The following is a 19,890-nucleotide window of genomic DNA, read 5'->3' as shown; positions in this document are numbered from 1 at the left end:
AAAATAGTTTCATCAACAAGATAATGAAAAAAATTACAATCTAAAGACGATAATAACTTTAAAAACCAGTTTCATCAATATTAAAATAAACGAATTATTTCATTAAAAGAGACAAAAAAAAAATAGTTTCAACAATAACATAATAAAAAATACACAATGCCTAATAACTAAACTTTTACAAATTAACGATACTAAATTTAAAAACCAGTTTCGAACATATAAAATTTATATCAATACCTAATAATCAAACTTCTAACTTCATTCTTTATTTTGGCATTTAATTTTTTATTTGCTTGCTAAAAAATTAGAGTTAATTTAAACATACAATATGCAGCAAATATAACAAAGAGAATCACAAATTAAAATCAAAGAGAAAAAAAAGAAACAAAGAAAATTAAAGAGACAAAAGTGCAATAAAAACCATAAAAGAATAACAAAAAAAAAAACAATGGAATGTGAGAAACCAGTTAGTAAAACAACCAAAATAAAAACAAACAAATAAAAACCAGTTTATTGAGATAAATTAATAAAAAATTGAATAAAACTCAATTATGAACAACAATAAAAAAATTTAATTACTTAAAAAAACCAGTTATGAAAATAATAAAATAATATGTATGTCAGAAACTGATTAATTAAAATAAAATAAAAATTGTTGTTCAAATATCATACAATAATAAAACTGGTTTTATACAAACGAAAAAATATATAATAATATCATAAAAATTGAGCAACCCCATTACAGAATAGTTAAAACATGTGAAACCAGTTTCGACATGTGAAACCAGTTTTGACGTTATAAAAAATCATAACAAAATACAAATGTTAATAATAAAGTTAATTGAAACCAGTTTCATCAGACAATCAAATAAAAACATACACACACAAATATACAAAAAAAAAAAAAAATACTAATCACAAATATAATCAAAACAACACATAATGCCTACCAATAATTTAATAACAAAATATAAGTGTAAGTTTCCAACCTAGAAACAAAATAATAAAAAAGTAACTTGAAAAAAAATTCTAATAACATAATGAAATTATTTTTTTTATTCTTTTAATGAAATTAATAGTTTCTTTCAATGTTGATGAAACTGATTTTTAAAGTTTATATTATCTTTAGATTATAATTTTTTATATTGTTTTTTCTTCAGGATGATGTTGATGAAACTGGTTTTTTTTTTTTTCTGTTGCTTTTAATGAAATAATTAGTTTTTAACAAAAAAACAAAGAAAAAAAATAGTAATTTAAATAAAAAAAAACAAGTTTAATTTCTGTAAAAAAAAATAATATCTATAGTTGAGATCATTTTTTATTTATTTTAGTATTTTATTTTTTAAAAAAAGAAAAAATAAATAAAAAGAAACACAAATTTTAAGTTTTTTATGACATTACTCAAGACTTTTTCCCATATTTGTAAGTTTTTTAAAAAAATGCCATATTTAGTGTAATTAAGTTTTTATGCCATATATATCAAAACTTATCTTTATTTTCCCATATTTTTGTAAATAGCCCGTTATTTTTAGGCCCTTATTTAGAAAAAAGTGGTATTTTTCAAAATCAGCCAAAAAATTGTGTAATTTTAAAAGGGGAAGATTTTTTTTTGGGCCCCTGGACTAGGTGGGCCCTAGGCACAGGCCTAGCCCGCCTATGTCCAGGGCCAGCCCTGTATATATGCACAAATTATAAAAATACTGTATGTTTTTTTTAGACATTACTACACTAGAATAAATATATTATTACTTGACAAACAACATATTATATGCATTAGAAGATAAGAATTTATAAAGAATGATAAAATATTCTTCATCTAAAAATTAATTACTTACATGTATTGAATATCATAAAAATAACTTCACAAAATAATTATAATACTTTTTATTGTCTTAATCACTTTTTATTAAAAAAAATTCCAATTGGATCATAATAATAAATTAAATTATATATAATTATTTCTTATATTATTTATAATTAAATTATAAAGCACTTAATATAAAATTAAGCATGCGTGCCTTGCACGTAGCTTTTTTCTAATATATGTATAAACACATATATTTTTTTTTTGAAAAATTTTTCATTATCAATTTTAAGTGAATAAAAAAGAGTAAAATATCACAAAAGTGATATGCCCAATCAAATCAACACTTTTTACAAGCTTAAAATATAATAAAATTGGTTAGAATAAATGTTGAACGGCTAAATTTTAACAAAATGACACAATTTTTTTAATAAAAATACAGTATATAATATAATAATAATATGGCAGTAAAAATATAATTTCATACATATAACAATAAAATTGTAGAAAAAGAAATTGGGAAATACAGTACCGAATGTAAATTTCTCTTTAAAAAAAAAGGAAAACAAAGAATTTGAATTAATTTTTACAAAAATACTGTCACACGAATTTTTTTAAAAAAATACTGTGTTTTTAAAATATACATGTAAAACACAAAGCAGAACAACTTAAAACAAAGTAGAACAACTAAAAAACACCAGCGAAAACTTAACACAGTATACTGCAGTATGAAACTTATAAAAAAATACAGTAAAAAAGTAAAAAATACCATGTGACAGTATTTTTATTAAAAAATAACAAAATTTAGTATACCATATAAATTGGGAAATTTACATAAATACTGCTTTTTGACCAAAAGTTTTCAAATATACTGGGACACGGCTAACATAACTTTTTTACTGTCCAAGCCCGTTTTCTTTTCTTTTATACTGCCCAAGCCCAATAACTTTACTTTTATACTGTAAACAGTAAAAAAACACAAAAAACGGGACCTCCTTCCTGGTTGGAGACGGGCCGGAATCGGAGATAACCAGGAAAAAACCATTAAATCCGGCGAAGAGTAACCCCTACTAAATCTAAGGACAGTCGAAGAACAAACAACAAGATTTACAGATATTTTTTTTTTTCAAAAACAGAGGTAAACACAACAAAACCCAAATCAAATTAATTCTTAAAAAACTACAAAAAAAAAAAAAAAAAAAACCAGATTTAGATCTGAAGTTAAAAAAAATAATGTGATGTTATTTAATTTATGATGCAAATTGATGAATCAGGGTTGTTCTAATGTTGATTTGGCGTTTCTAACAGAAAATGATTGCTAACTATACTTGAGAAACTACTACAATTGTTCATTCAAAAAATTAGGGTTGTTCTAATGTTGTTTTGGCGTTACTAATACATAATCATTGCTAATTATATGGATCATAGAAATAATAGATAAAAATACTAATAATAAAAAGTGTACATTATTTTGTATGGTTGTTTTACTGTTGTTTTAATATGAAAAAAAGGCCAAGTAAATGAAATATTGTGAAAAATGACAGGACATGGAATCTATACCAGTTCTCATAAAGAGCAATGGACAATGGGAAAAAGAACATAATTATTTCAAGAAAATGTGGCAATGCTCAAAAACAACACAACAATACTTGAAAACAACACAGCAACAACAGAATCATACACATTAAAACACCAATCAGAAGAAGGAGGAGAGTCAAAAATAAGAGAATTTGAAAACGACATAGTTGACTATGCTAAGTTGGTTGCTGAAAAAATGGTAGAAAAACTTAAAAACAACAGTAAAAAACAAGATCCATAAATCGACATCAACAACGCGAAGCTAATAACAGACAAACATCACCTAGAAGTAGAAAAAAGTCAAGCATACAAGGACAATGAAACTCTGAAGAATTTCTTCAGCTACTACGCACAACCAAAGCGGAGGAAAACACCCACTGGAGGAAGGAATATAGCCAATATTACTTCAATCAAAGTTTCTGAACCCATGATATGTATGAAAGTTGTATAATTGTAAACATCTATTTGAGCAATAACAATATAAGAAACTTCAACTATATTTTAAAATAAAATGAGATAGGTGTCCTTTAGATAAGCCTTTCGGTGCCACGTAGGCAGATGATCTTACACGTGTACAACATGATAGTCAACATTCATTTAGATTCTTTATATACATAATATATATTATCAAGGACCACCCTAGAAGTAAAGTAGTCTCTATCTTTATTGTATTTTTGACACGTGTAACCAATTAGGACGTTCCATCAACATTTTATACAACATGACAAACTCTCCAGTGAGAGCCACAATTACATGAAGAAAACACTACTAAAAAAATACTAAAAAAAATAAAAGAAAACACTACTAAAAAAATACTACAATAACACCAAAAAATTTGAACATAGTACTTGAAAATGAAGAGCAGCAAACTCTCCAGTGATATTGGCTATAACCAGAAGTTACTACTCTAGAATGGTAATATTCTGATCGGGTGTACTTAGATTCCCAATCTTAAAAAAAATAAAAGAAAACACTACTAAAAAAATACTACAATAACACCAGAAAATTAAAGAATAACAAAAACAAGCATAAAAAATAGAACAAAAATCAATGAAATCACACACCTCTACAACCCTTTTCCCAATTATTTCCTCAACCACATCTGTTGATTGCACAATCTTTACTAGGGATTTACCCTTTCCCTAAAATTTAAGAAAACAAAACCAAAACAACAACAATACACAACATGAAAAAAAAAATAGAAAATCATAGAATAAAAGAAACAAAAAAATCAACATGCAAAATGAGAACCCCAAATAATTTACAGAGAAATGAACAATACAATGAAAATGAAAAAAAAAAACCCTAAAACAATACAAGATCAATACGAAAATACCTTCACAGATTTAGGAGACTTCACAAACTCAGTTTCCAACTCAAAATCAAAGTCTGAGTTCTCCACAACAGTTCGAGGACGTTTTCCTCGAGTGTTCTTGGAAGTTCCAGCAGGTAGTTTTCTTTTAGGGGCAACAAGAGAAGTAAGGCTAAGAGGATTTTCTTTCTAATTTTTCTTACCTATTGTTGGTTTGGGTTTCATTTTATGGGGTTGTTTTGGGGAATATTTAGCAATAGAGGATGATGAGGATGAACGTGTAATTGTCATTTAGATGGAGGAGGAGTAGTATTATATAGAGAAAAAGGAACAAAAAAGGGGAGAAAATTAAGAGGGAAGCTTGAGAAGAAAATGTAATAATTGAAAATTTTTGAAAAGAAATATCAAACTACCCACATGTGGAAGAAGAATAAGATGAACAGAGATTATGGGAGAGTGAATTTGAAAATATTTTATAAAAATAATAAAACCCAAAAAAGATAAAAAAAAAATGTCACAAAAAGTGATTCAACATGTCAAATCATCACTTTTTAAAGCATTATTTTTTAAAAAATGTAGAGGATAAATCCTATGAAGACACCTATAAACATATAATATATACAAACCTACAACTAATGGCAGTATACTGCCGAATTAAAAAAAAAAAAAACAGTAAAAACGTAAATGTAAGCGTGTCACAATATTTTTGTAATAAATGAAAAAAAGATAGTACATAATATAAATTTCCCTATAAATTTCCCAAAAAAAGAAAAAAAACAGTATTCTTCAACTTTAGATGTGGGTGTGGGGAACTCTGAGTGGGCTTTGAGTCGGCCCACTAAGCCTAAATCACTAGTCCCACTCTTGAAGTGTCGACTTCCATTTCCATGGCCATGGCCGATGTATTAAACCAGTGTCATCATCACCAGTCACACAGCCAAACAGGTTGTCATCTCTTTGAAAGCGATTCATTTCAGAAATTCAAACTTGTTGCATTTGTTCATGCTGACTTCTGAGGCGTAATAACTCGCGCCATTAATACCCCCAACGACCCAAAACTCATCGTAATTCAATTCTTCAGTAGTACTACTCAAGTCAGTGTCAGCAGGAGAAGAACCCTGTGCTAGTCTCTATTTCTTCTCACTCCACAACAGTAAAAACTTTCGTACAATTTCACTAACTTAACCTCGCAAATTTTTTGAAATGAAAACTCACTGCTCATCTCTCTCAATCAAATGGCCAATAATCTCACTGAAACAATTTTTAAAAAGAAAAAATAAAAACACACAGCCCCCATTTTAAAGAAAGAACCCTTTTTTCTCAGTCTCGCCCCATGTGTCAAATAAATATTTTTTGTCTTGTTTTTACGTACTGAACACCACATTTATGAGTCTTTCTTTTTTATTCTGTGAATGAAATGAAAAGTGTCATTATTTATGGAGGAAGAAACTTGAGAGTGTTTCTTTTCTGGGTTTTGGGGAAAGAAAGAAAATAAGATTATATATATAAATATATTAATAGAGAGAGAGAGAGAGAGAGAGAGAGAGAGAGAGAGAGAGAGAGAGAGAGAGAGAGAGAGAGAGATGTGTGATTTTATTGTAGGAAGAGGAGGAGTTGGAGATGATGATGAAGCATGTGGGAAGAGATGGAATGGAGATTCTTGGACTGGCTTACTTGTTCATGGTCAACACAGACGCTCTAAGAGGTCTAGTTTTCATCACTATATGGTTATCACTACTATGATTATGGTGGTGATGTTAGCTATTAAAATGAAAATGTAAACGTTGTTGGAAGTTTTGTAAAAAAAAAAAAGAAGAAGATATAAACAGACTTTTTTTATTTTTTGAAATAGACTTTTTTTTTTAATTTGCCTAAAAAGGGTATTTTTATTTGTAGCTGATTGTTCATCTGCCTGAGTTTGTGACGACATCATACTATTGTTGTTACTTTTAGAGTCCACTTTGATGTTTTTTATTTTTGAAAATAAGATTTTGTATTTCTTGTTATGTAAATTTATGGTGCCTTAAAAGTTACAGTATTATTTTGGGTATCATAGCATTTATAGTTTGATCTTAACTTCTTAGATCTTGAGTCAATATGTCTAAGATGGTAACATACCAAGTGCAGGACTTAGTGTGTTGGCATCGACTGAAGTTTTTCCTTTCTGAATGGACGTATATAAATATATATAAAATGTGCTCAAAGCCATATTACAAGTATCATCCTTGGTGTCCCATTACTTTTGTATTGCTCTTTCTTTTCTTTATTTGGCTAAATGCAGCTCCATGACTCTATGCTTCTCTCCTTCCAGTGCTTCAGACAGGAGCTCCAAAGTTTTGAAAGGTGGATCCTCGAGTACCTCGAATGACAACAATGAAACAGATGTGAGACACATATCTCAATCAATAAATTCAATAATCTCATGTTAGTTTCTATGTTGCAAGATTGTGGTGCAAAACCATAAAATGTAAACTTTATAATCATGGATGTATGAGATTAGATAGTTTACTCTATGCTTGAACGAATTTAACAGGTCTCATTTCCTTCAACAAGTGCTTCTAATGGACGAGAATCACTACACGAAAACTCTACTTACATCAACAAGAATATGTCATCAAAGCACCGAGCCTCCTTAGAAAAAGATGTAAGCAAGAAAATCTTCTTTTTCTTCTACAATATGTTTATAACATTTGAGCAAATTCTCAGGGATTGTTTCTATGTCAGTGTTGGCATAAAGTTTCACTTTGTCAACCTTGACAACAGTTTAAACAGAGAGTAGTGATCTAAAATACGACAAAGTTCATTAGATTGTTTTTTATTGTTTATTCATTTTTCTCGTTTCTAAAACTTATGGTTTCTCACATACACATACTAATTTTCAGATTGAGCAGTTGCAGTCGCGTTTGCAACAAGAGAAATCAATGCGCATTGTTCTTGAGAGAGCCATGGGTCGAGCTTCAAGTACTTTATCTCCTGGACATAGGCATTTTGCTTCTCAGGTAATTTTTTTGTTTTCTATCAATCAAAGAGCTATTGCTAAACACTCCAAATATTTCTTATTTCATATGTACTTTTTGTCATAGCTTATACTTATTAGAGTAATGGCTTGGAGATTAAGACCTGTGCTTGAATCTTCACATATCAGAATTTTTATGGGGTTCAAAAATAAAAATTTGACTTAATTTGTCAACCACATTTGTAAATAGTTATTGTTGGTAGTTTACTTTATGAACAAGCTTGATCAGGACTTTAGGAAATGGATTTGAATTTTATGTTCTATTTCCCCTTTCTAAGCAACAGACAAAGGAATTGATTGCTGAAATTGAGTCGCTTGAAGAAGAAGTTGCAAACCGAGAGCAGCAGGTTCTCTCGCTATATAGAAGTGTATTTGAGCATAGTGTGAGCAGACCACCTTCTGAGCAGAACTCAGTTGTGGTTTCTCCTGCACATCCAAAGCACGAATCCAGGAAACATCCAAGTATCATTTCGAGTGCATTCTGTTCCTCTAAAAACTTCCCTTTCCGACCATTGCAAGCTCTTGTTTCTATAGATGATCCTGGGAAAAGACACTCCAAAATTGATTCTGCAAAGAGTGTTCCAGGCTTACCCAAGGTAGGCCATAAACTGTTTGTTATCTATAGTAAAATGTAAGTTGAGGCATTGTGATTACATTCCATTTTCAAAGAGTATAGACTTATAATTGTCTTACTTTTATTCTGTCATGAGGAATGAATTTCTTCTAGTTCCATTCTACAGAAACAATAATTGAACAGATTTAAGGAAATTTATGGGCATTTTAGAACATCTTTTCCTTTGATTGCTTCATGTTTCATGTTAATGCCATAAGGTCAGTGATTCTCATTTGAATTTTCAATCATGTACATGAAAAGGTTCGGCCAATGGAGAAAACTTCTATACTAAGAACCCTCAGAGATCATCTCCACCAGTGCCCAAGCAAGTTGTCTGAGGAAATGGTCAGGTGTATGGCTGTTGTATACTGTTGGCTTCGCAGTGCAGCATCTGTCAAAACTGAAAAAAACAGATCACCTATGTTGTCAAGGTCCTCCACCAATGTTGTACAGCCTCGGCGTGGGGTTGAGGAGGACCAAGATTTGTCTGGAAAGTCAACAGTTGAAATATTATGGATATCAACTGATAAGGGCCAATTTTCTCATGCTTCTTATGCCATCAACAACTACAGGTTGGTATTAAATAAGTAATCAAACTATAGTATTTGAGCAAAAAAAAAAGAAGGAAATGTGTACTTTTTATTAGTTATTTTGAGAAAATGAATAAAGACTTGAGGTTCTCTTTTCCATATTATATCACTTGACAGTACTTCATGCTCTCAATTTCAGAGTCTTAGTTGAACAGTTGGAGAGAGTGAATGTCAGGCAAATGGAACCCAATGCCCAGATTTCATTTTGGATCAATGTCTACAATGCTCTTGTTATGCATGTAAAATTTTTACAGCTTGTCATTGTGCCAATGCCACAAAATTGAAAATCTTTTTATAACTATCTGCTGTATCACTTTCCAGGCATATTTAGCATATGGCATTCCCAGCAGCTCTTTGAGAAGGCTGGCCTTGTTTCACAAGGTACCTTACTTCTTATTTAGCCTAAATTAGCAGGGTGGATTAGTTGTTTTACTGTGAAAAATGTGATAGTGTTACCACATAAATTGGGGGTCCCCTTTTCTTAACCTTTTTCTTTTTCTCTTCCTTTCTAGGGGTCCTGAATTGGAGTCTTTAATAAACAATAAAAGTATCTTATTTATGTAGAGGGGTTGGAATTAGAAAAGGTTATGGAGAAAAATGTCAAATTAAATTGGCTTAATGTATTTTCAGTAGTTTCCATTGGAAGCTATCCGTGTTCTTATACATTTTTCAGTTAATGTGTTCTCTGTGTAATATATAATTAGTTATGTGCATCTTGGTGTAGTGCAGGCTGCTTACAACATTGGAGGTCGTGTCATCAGTGCAAACACCATAGAGCAATCGATATTTTGCTTTCGAACGCCCCGGGTTGGATGGGTACTCACTTTACTCTTTTTATGAAATTGAAATCTTCATTTCTAGATAAACTGGTAGTCTGGTGTGTGTTGGTTTGGCTTTACCTGTATTTTCAAAAGCCCTTAAAAATATGAGATACTGTCTAAATTCTTTCATACATAAATATGTATGTAATATGTACATAAGCACCAAGAAAAACTCATTTTCAAGTTTTCTTTAGATTTGGCATAATCTCACTTCACCACAATATACATGGAAGATGAAAAGAGAACTTTTGTGCAACTTTACTGGCATTTTCAGCTATTTCTCTTAATGCATGTTTAACATTATTTTCAATGTGTGAAATCTCGTTATCCTGTAAAGGAGTTTCCTTTCATTGCTCAAAAATAATCATTCTCTCACACACATAAAAAGGAAAATGAATCATTACTTGGTTTGAATGAGTATGAAGTACCATGTTTCTTACTCTCACCTATGTTTTTATCTGATTTTTAACTTACAGTGGCTTGAAACCATCCTTTCAGCTGCCTTAAGGAAAAAATCTGGCGAAGACAGACGACTCAGTTCAACGTTGGGTCTTCCGAATTCTCAACTCCTAGTCTGTTTTGCCCTCTGTACTGGAGCTTTTTCAGATCCTGTGGTAACTTGTTAATTCTTACCCCTCTTACCTTTGCATACATTAGTATCGATCTCTTTCATGAGTGATTTTTATTCATTTCATAATCATGAGCCTGCTAAAACACTCCATTGCTCTATGATGCAACTTGAAAAACAGATAGAGAGATACATGGACTACAAGTAATATTGGGGAATTAAAAAGAAAAAGGGATACATTTGTGGCATAATTACATAAAATTTGTAAGCTGCATAAACACAATAATTATTTTTAGTGGCATAAGTACTAAATATTAGTAAAAGTATAATTTTTATTCAGTTTCATTCGTACAGATTTTGTTAGTGTTTTAAACAAGTTACACTCGGATTCTAAATTATTGGGTCAGAGAAACGTTATTTCCAAATTTTCTTTTAAAAAATTCAAAAACTTTAAGACACTGACGGAATCGACAAAACTGGACAAAAATTATAGTTTTACTGACATTAGATAATTAGGCCGATTAAATTTATAAATATCACAAATAAAAATATGCCTCTTTGCAAGATTTTAGAAACGTGACATCAAGAATAGTGCTTTTAGAAACGTAACATAACGATTCATGCAGGGCTGGCTCTAGGCATAGGTGGGCTAGGCTTGCGCCTAGGGCCTACTCATTTTAGGGGCCCAAATAAAACAAAATACTTTTTAAAAAATATACATATTTTTTTAATAATTTTTAAAGATACTATTTATCTTTATAGTAAGGGTTCAAAAAAAAAATTGTCTATCGCCCATTTCAACTCAAGGTCGGCCCTGGATTCATGTACCCTGCATTTATCCCAAGAAATGCTTCCTTTTAAACCAAAAGTTTTGAACAAAAAGAGTATTTATTTTCTGATTATGACTTATGAGGGTGCTTCTTAATTGTTTGTAGTTAAGAGTCTACACAGCCTCAAATGTTAGAGAAGAATTGGATGAAGCTAGGAGACAGTTTCTTCAATCAAACGTATTGGTAAAGAAATCAAAGAAAGTATTTGTACCAAAGATGCTTGAAAGATATGCAAGAGAATCATCGTTCAGCTCAGATGATCTTCTGAAATGGATCACTGAAAATGTGGACAAGAAGCTCCATGACTCAATACAGAAATGTCTCGAATGTAAGCCCATCAAGAAGGCATCTCAGATCATAGAATGGTTGCCTTACAGTTCAAGGTTCCGATATGTTTTCTCGAAGGACTTGACCGAGAAGCCGTGGTGGCTGTGACTTTTTCCTAAAATACTTGTAGAACCATAGAAGCTTTCTAAACTATCAGAGCCATTGACAACTTCTTGGTAGTAGGAACTAGTTATACATTACCTTCCTCTTCTTTATATGCTTCATTCATCTGATCTTTGATTTTCTCAGCTGCCACTATGTAACCTATATAGATTCCAAAGTTGATCCTGGTGTGGTTCATTGTAATTAACTAAAATATTTTCAATAATGATTTGGGTTTTTTTTTCATTTTTACACTTCTAAACATTTTCTTTTGCATTTTTACGGAATTTTATATAGAAACTCCTATTGCAACTAGCGCTGAATCTTAAATCGTAATAAAAAATCGTATAGAAACTCCTATTACAACTAGCGCTGCAACCACTTTAGAAATTCAAAATCGTAAATTTAAAAAAAAAAGTTTAAAAAAGAATATTTGTGGTAGGAAGTGTTTGGAGCTTGATTGTTGATTGTAATTAAGGATGTAAACTCTGTCTCCTCCTAAAAAGGTTTCTACAGTGGGACGAGTCCGACCTCACCCATTTATTTCTTTATTTTTTGAGATATTTTTTCATTTAAACAAATCATAGCTTAATCAATTAGAAGAATATAATTTTTTACATGATAAAAATATTTCATACATCAAATTAATATATCTTTCTAAATTATCTTCCTTACATTACTAATTTTGATGATCTTTTATATATATCTTTTTTATTGATTTTAAAATCACTAATTCCTTGCTTGGGAACCCGCAGGCTATTCAATTCCTTATTGATCTCTGTGTACAGAAGAAGCCCAACTTTATTTTCCTCTGTGAAACTTTATGCAACAATGACATTGTGGATAGACTTAAGGCTCGGTTGGGTTTTGAGAATAGCTTTTCTGTGCCGGCCCAAGGTAGAAAAGGTGGTATTGCTTTTTTATGGAAAGTTGCTACTGATGCCCATTTGCTTAAGTTTTCGGCCCGCCATATTGATTTAGAGATTCATGTTCCTGGCTTTGTTCATTGGCGTCTTACTGGGTTCTATGGTGAGCCAAACCGTTCGAGAAGACATACAACTTGGAATCTTCTTCGTGAGCTTGCCGATTCTTCACCATTACCATGGTGTATCCTTGGAGACTTCAACAACATTACCACGCATGATGATAAAAAGGGCGGTCGTCCTTACCCTCAATCTTTGATCCACGGCTTCAATACTGCTCTCCATGATTGCCGATTGTGTGAACTTCAACTGCGTGGTCATAAGTACACTTGGGAGCGTGGAAAAGGGACTCAAAATCACATTGAAATAAGGTTAGACAAAGCTTTTGCTACTCAGTCTTGGCTAACTATTTTTAATGAGGCTTGTTTGTCAAATTTTGATTTTTCATCCTCCGATCATACACCTATTTTTCTTGAACCTGCTCCTTGTGTGATGAGTAAACCTGTGGTCATTTTTCGGTATGAAAATGCTTGGAGCCGTGAGCCTCTATGCAGTCAAATTGTTCGAAGTTGTTGGGAGCTCAATGCTACTCTTTCCCTTGCTGAAAAAACTAAACTTTGTCTTGATACTCTTCTTGAGTGGGGTCGTGATCTTACTGGTCAGTTTAAGAAGCGGTTGGCTACTAGTAAGAAGAAGCTTTCGTGTCTTAAGTCCCGTGACAATCCGGATTCTCATGAAGACTTCTTGATTGAGTGATAACTCTAGAAATTAGAGTTATTTTTCACATTTTTTTTTAACTAAAAATTGGTTTAGTTCTTAAGTTTTTAATTAATTTAGTAAGTTTTTAATTATTTTTGAATTTATTAGCTTTATTGTAATTTTATATGTTTTTATGTGTTTTTATAATTATTTTATTATAATATGCTATGTGGTATTTATTTTTAATTTTATTTTAGTTTTCTAATTAATTTTATGTATTTTTAGGTGTATTTGGTAGAAAAAGATTGGGATTAAAATGAAGAAAATATTGAAGAAATGGAGTTAAAAGTGCAATTTTTAAAAAAAAGAAATCTCATCAGCCCTTATGCAAAGCCCACTTGCGGTCAAAGTCAGCTCCCCATCCGCACCATTCGTGGACAGATCGGACGGCCCAGATGGGCGAGTGCAACTCACCCCCAGGCAGGCGCAAGTGACGCCTGGAATCCTTCTCCCCAGCCTGCACGCGTGGGTCCCGACGTCAGCCTTCCCAGCCAACCAGCAAGCGCCACCTCACGCACGTCAGCTCCAGCCCACCAACCGCAACCTGCCAAGTGTCCGCCTGCATAAGAAAAAGAAGAAGAAAAAATTGAATTTTTATTTTGCTTCTCTCAGCCCAAAAAAGATTAGAAAATGCCAAAATGTCAATATTTTCTCCCACACATTACACATAAATACCTATTTACTCTTCCCAATTTATTTCACCTAAATAAACATTCCTAATTTATTTTTACCCTATCTTTTCACTATTTTTCCATCCAAACAAACATTTATTTTTTCCAATACTCTTACACATACTCTATTTATCCATTCTCTTCCCAACACTAATTAAATTAATCATTTTATTTATTTATTTTGATTAATTTAATTCTCTAATTTTGCCTATAAATATGGTGTTGGAAGACCATTTCAAAGGACATCTCTTCACCCTCCTAAACACCTCTTCAACCCAAAACACTTCTCCATTCCACACTCTTCATTTTTACCATTTTCTTTCTACCATTTTTACACTTTGAAGAGCATGTCAAGTATGTTTATCTTTTGTAATTTTTATCTAGTTATGAGCTTCTAATCTTTTTTTCAAGATTATTAAGATGATGATGAAGCAAAATGTAACTAGATAGTGTTTATGTTTGTATGTTGATTTCCCATTTGTGCTATAAAGTTCATGGATTTTTCTATCAAAAATATATTTTTTTTATCTTCAATATCATGTATTTTTGATTGTTAAAGCATATTTCTACTTAGTTCTTCATTATGCAAAAATATAATACTCTTTGATTAAATGTCTTTCATTAAATTGTTTACATCTAATTCTTAGAATATAAGTGTTATATTTTGCCTAAACATAGTTTCTTTGATTTTGTGTAGTTTCATTAAATTGTAACACATTTAATGCTTAGAAATTATACATTTTATAAGTAAAGAAAAATCCTACCTTTTTGAAAATAACTTGTACTTAAATGAAAAATATATTTTAGAAAATATGGTAAGATTTATTTCAACTATATCTAAAACTTGGGAATCAATATACTTATAAATATTATTGAACTTGCATTTTGTGGATTCTAATATCTTAATAATCTTATTTTACACATCTTATTTGAAAATCATTTTCATACTCACTCATCTTTAATCTTAAGTATTTTAGTTACTTGTCTTTTATTTTATTTTGCAAAACTAAAATCCCATCAAATATTTGGAGCTAGGTTAGAATATTCTTACTTTGTTTGAAATAATTTCTTTTGATGTTAGTCAACTCCCATGGGTTCGACCTTGCACTTACATGAACACTATATTCCGAAACGATTCGTGCACTTGCGAGTATAAATATTAAAACACTCACTTTTGAGGACGACCTTGCAACTCCCATGGGTTCGACCTTGCACTTACATGCAGTCAAATTGTTCGAAGTTGTTGGGAGCTCAATGCTACTCTTTCCCTTGCTGAAAAAACTAAACTTTGTCTTGATACTCTTCTTGAGTGGGGTCGTGATCTTACTGGTCAGTTTAAGAAGCGGTTGGCTACTAGTAAGAAGAAGCTTGCGTGTCTTAAGTCCCGTGACAATCCGGATTCTCATGAAGACTTCTTGATTGAGCAATGCAACTATTTTGAGATTTTGGCTCAGCAAGAACTCTATTGGAAGCAGAGGTCTAAACAATTCTGGTTAAATGGAGGAGATAAGAACAGTAAATACTTTCATGCTACCGCAAGCTCTTGCAAACGGAATAACCAAATAGTTCAGCTTCAGGATAGCAATGGCGTGTGGAAAGGCTGGGATTCTGGTCTTGATCAGGTAATTATTGATTATTTCTCAGTTCTCTATACTACTGATCATGCTATATGTGGCTCTGTTGTTAATGGCATTCGGCGTACTGTAACTGTTGAACAAAACGATGCCTTACTTTGCCCAATCACACCTGATGAAGTTAAACAAGCTCTCTTTCAAATGCATCCTGATAAAGCTCCTGGTCCTAATGGTATGAGTCCCGGTTTTTATCAGAAACATTGGGATATAGTCGGCACTGATATTGTTAAGCTTGTCATAGAGTTCTTCAACAATGAATGCATGCCGACTGGTCTCAATGACACTCATCTAGTGTTGATCCCAAAGAAGAAGAACTTCTCCTCTATAGGTGATTTGCGTCCTATTGCTCTCTGTAATGTCTCCTACAAGATTCTTTCGAAGGTCCTTGCCAATAGAATGAGAGTGCTAATTGATCATATCATCTCTCCTACTCAGAGTGCGTTTATTCCTGGAAGGCTTATCTCTGATAATATCCTGATAGCCTTTGAAATCATGCACTATCTCAAGAGGAAAACAAAAGGTAAAAAAGGATTCATGGCCATGAAGCTTGATATGAGCAAGGCTTATGATCGTGTTGAATGGGATTATCTGTCTGTTGTCATGCATCGTATGGGGTTTGCTGGTAAATGGGTCAGCCTTATTATGAAATGTGTTACTTCTGTTCAGTATTCTGTTTTCCATGATGGCCATCTCATGGGGCCGATTGTTCCCTCTCGTGGAATCCGCCAAGGAGATCCTTTATCTACTTATCTATTCATCATTTGTGCTGAAGGGTTCTCTTCCTTGATCAAAAAGTTTGAAGAAGATCAGGTTATCCAAGGTTGCCGTGTTGCTAGAAATGCTCCTCCCATCACTCATATGTTATTTGCTGATGATAGTTACCTTTTTTGTCAAGCAAATTCCACCACAGCTATCAACATCAAGCAAATGCTTCACTCCTTCGAAATTGCATCTAGGCAAAAGGTGAATGTGGCTAAGTCTTCTATTTTTTTCAGCCCCAACAATGCAACACCAAACCGTAATGAGATTTGTAATGTTCTTGGCATGACAGAAGCTACTGATGGCTCTCTTTACTTGGGACTACCTAACATTATAGGTAGAAAGAAGACTGTGATACTTGGCTTCCTCAAAAACAAGATAATAAATCGGCTCAATAGTTGGAATGGCAAGTTCCTATCTCGTGCAGGCAAAGAAGTTCTCCTTAAATCTGTTATCCAATCTCTTCCAACTTATGCTATGAGCGTCTTCCTTCTTCCCTTGGAAACTTGTCAAGAGATTAAGAAGATTATGGCTAACTTTTGGTGGAAAACTTCAAGTGCTAAAGGTCAAGGAATCATATGGATGTCTTGGGATCGTATGGCAATTCCCAAACATTCCGGTGGTATGGGCTTCCGTCACTTACATGATTTTAATCTTGCAATGCTGGCCAAACAAGGGTGGCGGTTTCTTGTCTCCCCAACATCCCTTGCCAGTCGTGTGTTCCAAGCCAAGTATTATCCCAACTCTGATTTTCTTTCTGCAGAGCTTGGCAACAATCCAAGTTTTGTTTGGCGTAGCATCTGGAGCGCACAAAGCTTGGTTAAATTGGGTTGTCAACGAACCATTGGTAATGGAATGTCAACAAGTATCTTGAAGCACCCTTGGCTCCCCGATCCCGTCAATCCTTTTGTGACTTCCAATGCTATCGGCCTCACCAACCAAATGGTCAACTCTCTTATGGATATTCATGAGACATCTTGGGATATCCCCCTGGTTCAAGATATGTTTAATTCTAGAGATGCTCACTTGATCCTTGGAATCCTGTTGAGTGCTACACCAACTGAAGATTGTTGGTCCTGGAGGGGTGAAAGATCTGGTTCCTTCTCTGTCCGTAGTGCCTATGATATGCTGCAGATTAGTAAACATGGTCAACAGAATCAACCAAACTCAGGATTTTGGCACAGGTTTTGGCATCTTAAAATACCACCAAAAGTGAAGAACTTCATGTGGCGCGCTGTCACCAATACTCTCCCCACATGCCTTGAACTGGCTTCAAGGAATGTCGATCTATCCTCCTTGTGCCCTGTCTGCCGCACTGCGGGTGAGACTGCTTCTCATGTGCTATTGAATTGCTCATTTGCTTTCAGTTGTTGGGAGCGTTGTGGGTTCACCATCCAATCCGATACTTCATCAACTATTGGTTATTGGCTTGACTCTACATTCGCATTGTATGGTGATGATATAGCTTGCCGTGCCATCATGATCTGCTGGGCACTTTGGAAGTCTCGAAACAAGCTTGTTTGGGAGAAGAAGACTTCCTCTCCAACTCAAGTCATTCATTCAGCATGGACTACTTTTGACCACTGGCGTACTGCTCAAGATAAAACTAGTCTATTATCATTGCCACTCTTGCAACATGATAATAACATTGAGCATTGGACTAAACCCGATTCTGATACAGTCAAGTTAAATGTTGATGGAGCGTTATTTGAGAGAGAAAGTGCTTATGGTTTTGGCATTGTTGCTCGAGACTCGACGGGCCACATTGTTGATCTCCGAGCCACTTATCAGGGAGGAAACTACCCAGCTGAGGTGGTCGAAGCTCTTGGCATCAAAGAAGCTCTCAGTTGGTTGAAAGATAAAGGATGGAATAAAGTTGACATAGAAACTGATAGTATGGTAACGGTGCAAGCAATCTTTAGTAATCAAATTATGTCCTCTACTTTTGGTTTGGTTATTAGAGATTGTAAAAGTCTATTGTCAGCTTTAAATAATGTTAGTATTCGTTTTGTAAGACGATCAGCAAATCGCGTTGCCCACTTTGTTGCTAGGCGATCCCGATTTTTCATTGATCGTAGCATTCATAGGATTGATTTTCCTGATGAGCTTCAAGCTCTTTTGTATGATGAATGCTAAATTTCAATGAAGTTGATACTTCATTTTTCAAAAAAAAAAAAAATCACTAATTCCTTTATCTCTATTTGTATCTATAAATGTAAAATTTTTAATTTTTTTTTAAATCCCTAATTCTTTTACCTCTCTTTCTCCCTACCTATACATAAATGTAAAATTCCTAAATTTTTTATCTCTATTTTTCCAATTTTTTTTCTCATAAACAAACTTTATACCCTGTTAATAATTGATGAAATTTATCTTCTTTTACACATGTTACAATATCAGCTTATTAATTTTTAATTTTTTTTTCGAATGATGCATGTAATGGTTTTTTTGTTTTATGATAAATTTATCTTTAATCCATTAAATCTCTAATTTTTTTCCTCTCTTTCAATCTTTATATATAATGAATAATAAATTAAATTTTGATTTTTTTACTCTTTTGGATGTTTTTGGTGTGTTTTCCCCTGTTTTCTCTAACTATATTTATTTAGTAACTTGCTTCTGAAAAGAAAAAGCTAACAAATATAGATAATTTCTGAATTTCTTTTTTAATAAAAAAACAGAAAATATACAACTATTTTTAAAGTTATCTATATTTAGCTTACTCAACAGTAATTCGAGTTACACTGTCTTAAATTATTAATTTTTCATAATATTAATTTTTTTTTCTAGAAAAATCGATGCTTGTACCTGGTATTAGAGTTTCCAAAGTAATTGATGATAAATTTTTTATTTTATCTCATATTTTGCTACGTGGTGAACTTATTTACATGTTAGTGCTGAGTCATTATATATACGTGTTATTTGATTTGTCAAATTGAGAGTTATCCTCTCTTCAAAGATTAGTATAAGTATACTACAATAACATGATCGGACTTACCAAAATAACAGCCCTAAGAATTGAAACTTTGGTGTACAATGACATGTGGTTGATGCTCCTGATTGCTACTCTGATTGAACTCCCTCAATTTCTCAGCTTTTGTTTGCTTAGTAGATATTTATTCAAATTTTTCTTTTCATATTGTGATATATTTGTTTATTATTTTTTTGAAACCAAGTCTATATGTAACGCCCGTATTTAAAATTTACTAAACTCAAAAAAATTAATTTTTTTATTATAGTATTATAACTTTATAATCATATGGGTCGGGATCCCGAATTTCAAAACAGATAAAAGTATTTTACTAATACAAAATCTATAGTAATAATTTTTTTTACAAACAACATGCAACTTGAATACAACTCAAAATATTGAAAAACTGAAACCCTCCAAGTTGCACTGCCGCGATATGTACAATCACTGCCGAGCTCCATCTCACTGTTCCTCCAGCTTAGCTTTTCCTTTACCTACACAAGGTAGCAAACTGGCGAGTCAACAGACTCAATAAGATAAGCATAACATATATATAAACAATGAGATATCGGCTTTATGCTTAAGCTGCCCTGAGCTCTACAACTGAGCCCA

General features: G+C 32.5%; 2 protein-coding genes across 5 annotated transcripts; both read left to right on the top strand.

Moving 5' to 3' along the window:
* Positions 1 to 5,520: 5,520 nt before the first annotated feature.
* Positions 5,521 to 11,807, top strand: LOC115717201 (uncharacterized). Of its 4 annotated transcripts, none has more exons than XM_030646164.2 (11): positions 5,521 to 6,399; positions 7,014 to 7,078; positions 7,228 to 7,338; positions 7,577 to 7,693; positions 7,989 to 8,306; positions 8,585 to 8,895; positions 9,053 to 9,152; positions 9,235 to 9,294; positions 9,643 to 9,729; positions 10,211 to 10,348; positions 11,238 to 11,807. In XM_030646164.2, exons 1-11 carry the CDS (start codon positions 6,315 to 6,317, stop codon positions 11,565 to 11,567), a joined length of 1,722 nt encoding a protein of 573 aa, XP_030502024.2. In that variant the 5' UTR covers positions 5,521 to 6,314; the 3' UTR covers positions 11,568 to 11,807. The 4 variants fall into 4 exon arrangements, with proteins under 4 accessions (XP_030502024.2, XP_060971866.1, XP_030502022.2 ...); XM_061115883.1 differs by having other exon boundaries at positions 5,527 to 6,399; positions 7,995 to 8,306; XM_030646162.2 differs by having other exon boundaries at positions 5,527 to 6,399; positions 7,006 to 7,078.
* A 585-nt stretch (positions 11,808 to 12,392) lies between these two features.
* LOC133038465 (uncharacterized) lies at positions 12,393 to 18,443 on the top strand. The gene is made up of 3 exons (XM_061116629.1): positions 12,393 to 12,458; positions 12,518 to 13,236; positions 15,140 to 18,443. The coding sequence occupies exons 1-3, from the start codon at positions 12,393 to 12,395 to the stop codon at positions 18,441 to 18,443; spliced, it is 4,089 nt and encodes a 1,362-aa protein (XP_060972612.1).
* Positions 18,444 to 19,890: the final 1,447 nt, after the last annotated feature.

Source organism: Cannabis sativa, chromosome 5 (genome assembly GCF_029168945.1).
Source record: "Cannabis sativa cultivar Pink pepper isolate KNU-18-1 chromosome 5, ASM2916894v1, whole genome shotgun sequence".
NCBI lineage: Eukaryota > Viridiplantae > Streptophyta > Magnoliopsida > Rosales > Cannabaceae > Cannabis > Cannabis sativa.
This window is presented reverse-complemented; position numbering and strand designations above follow the sequence as displayed.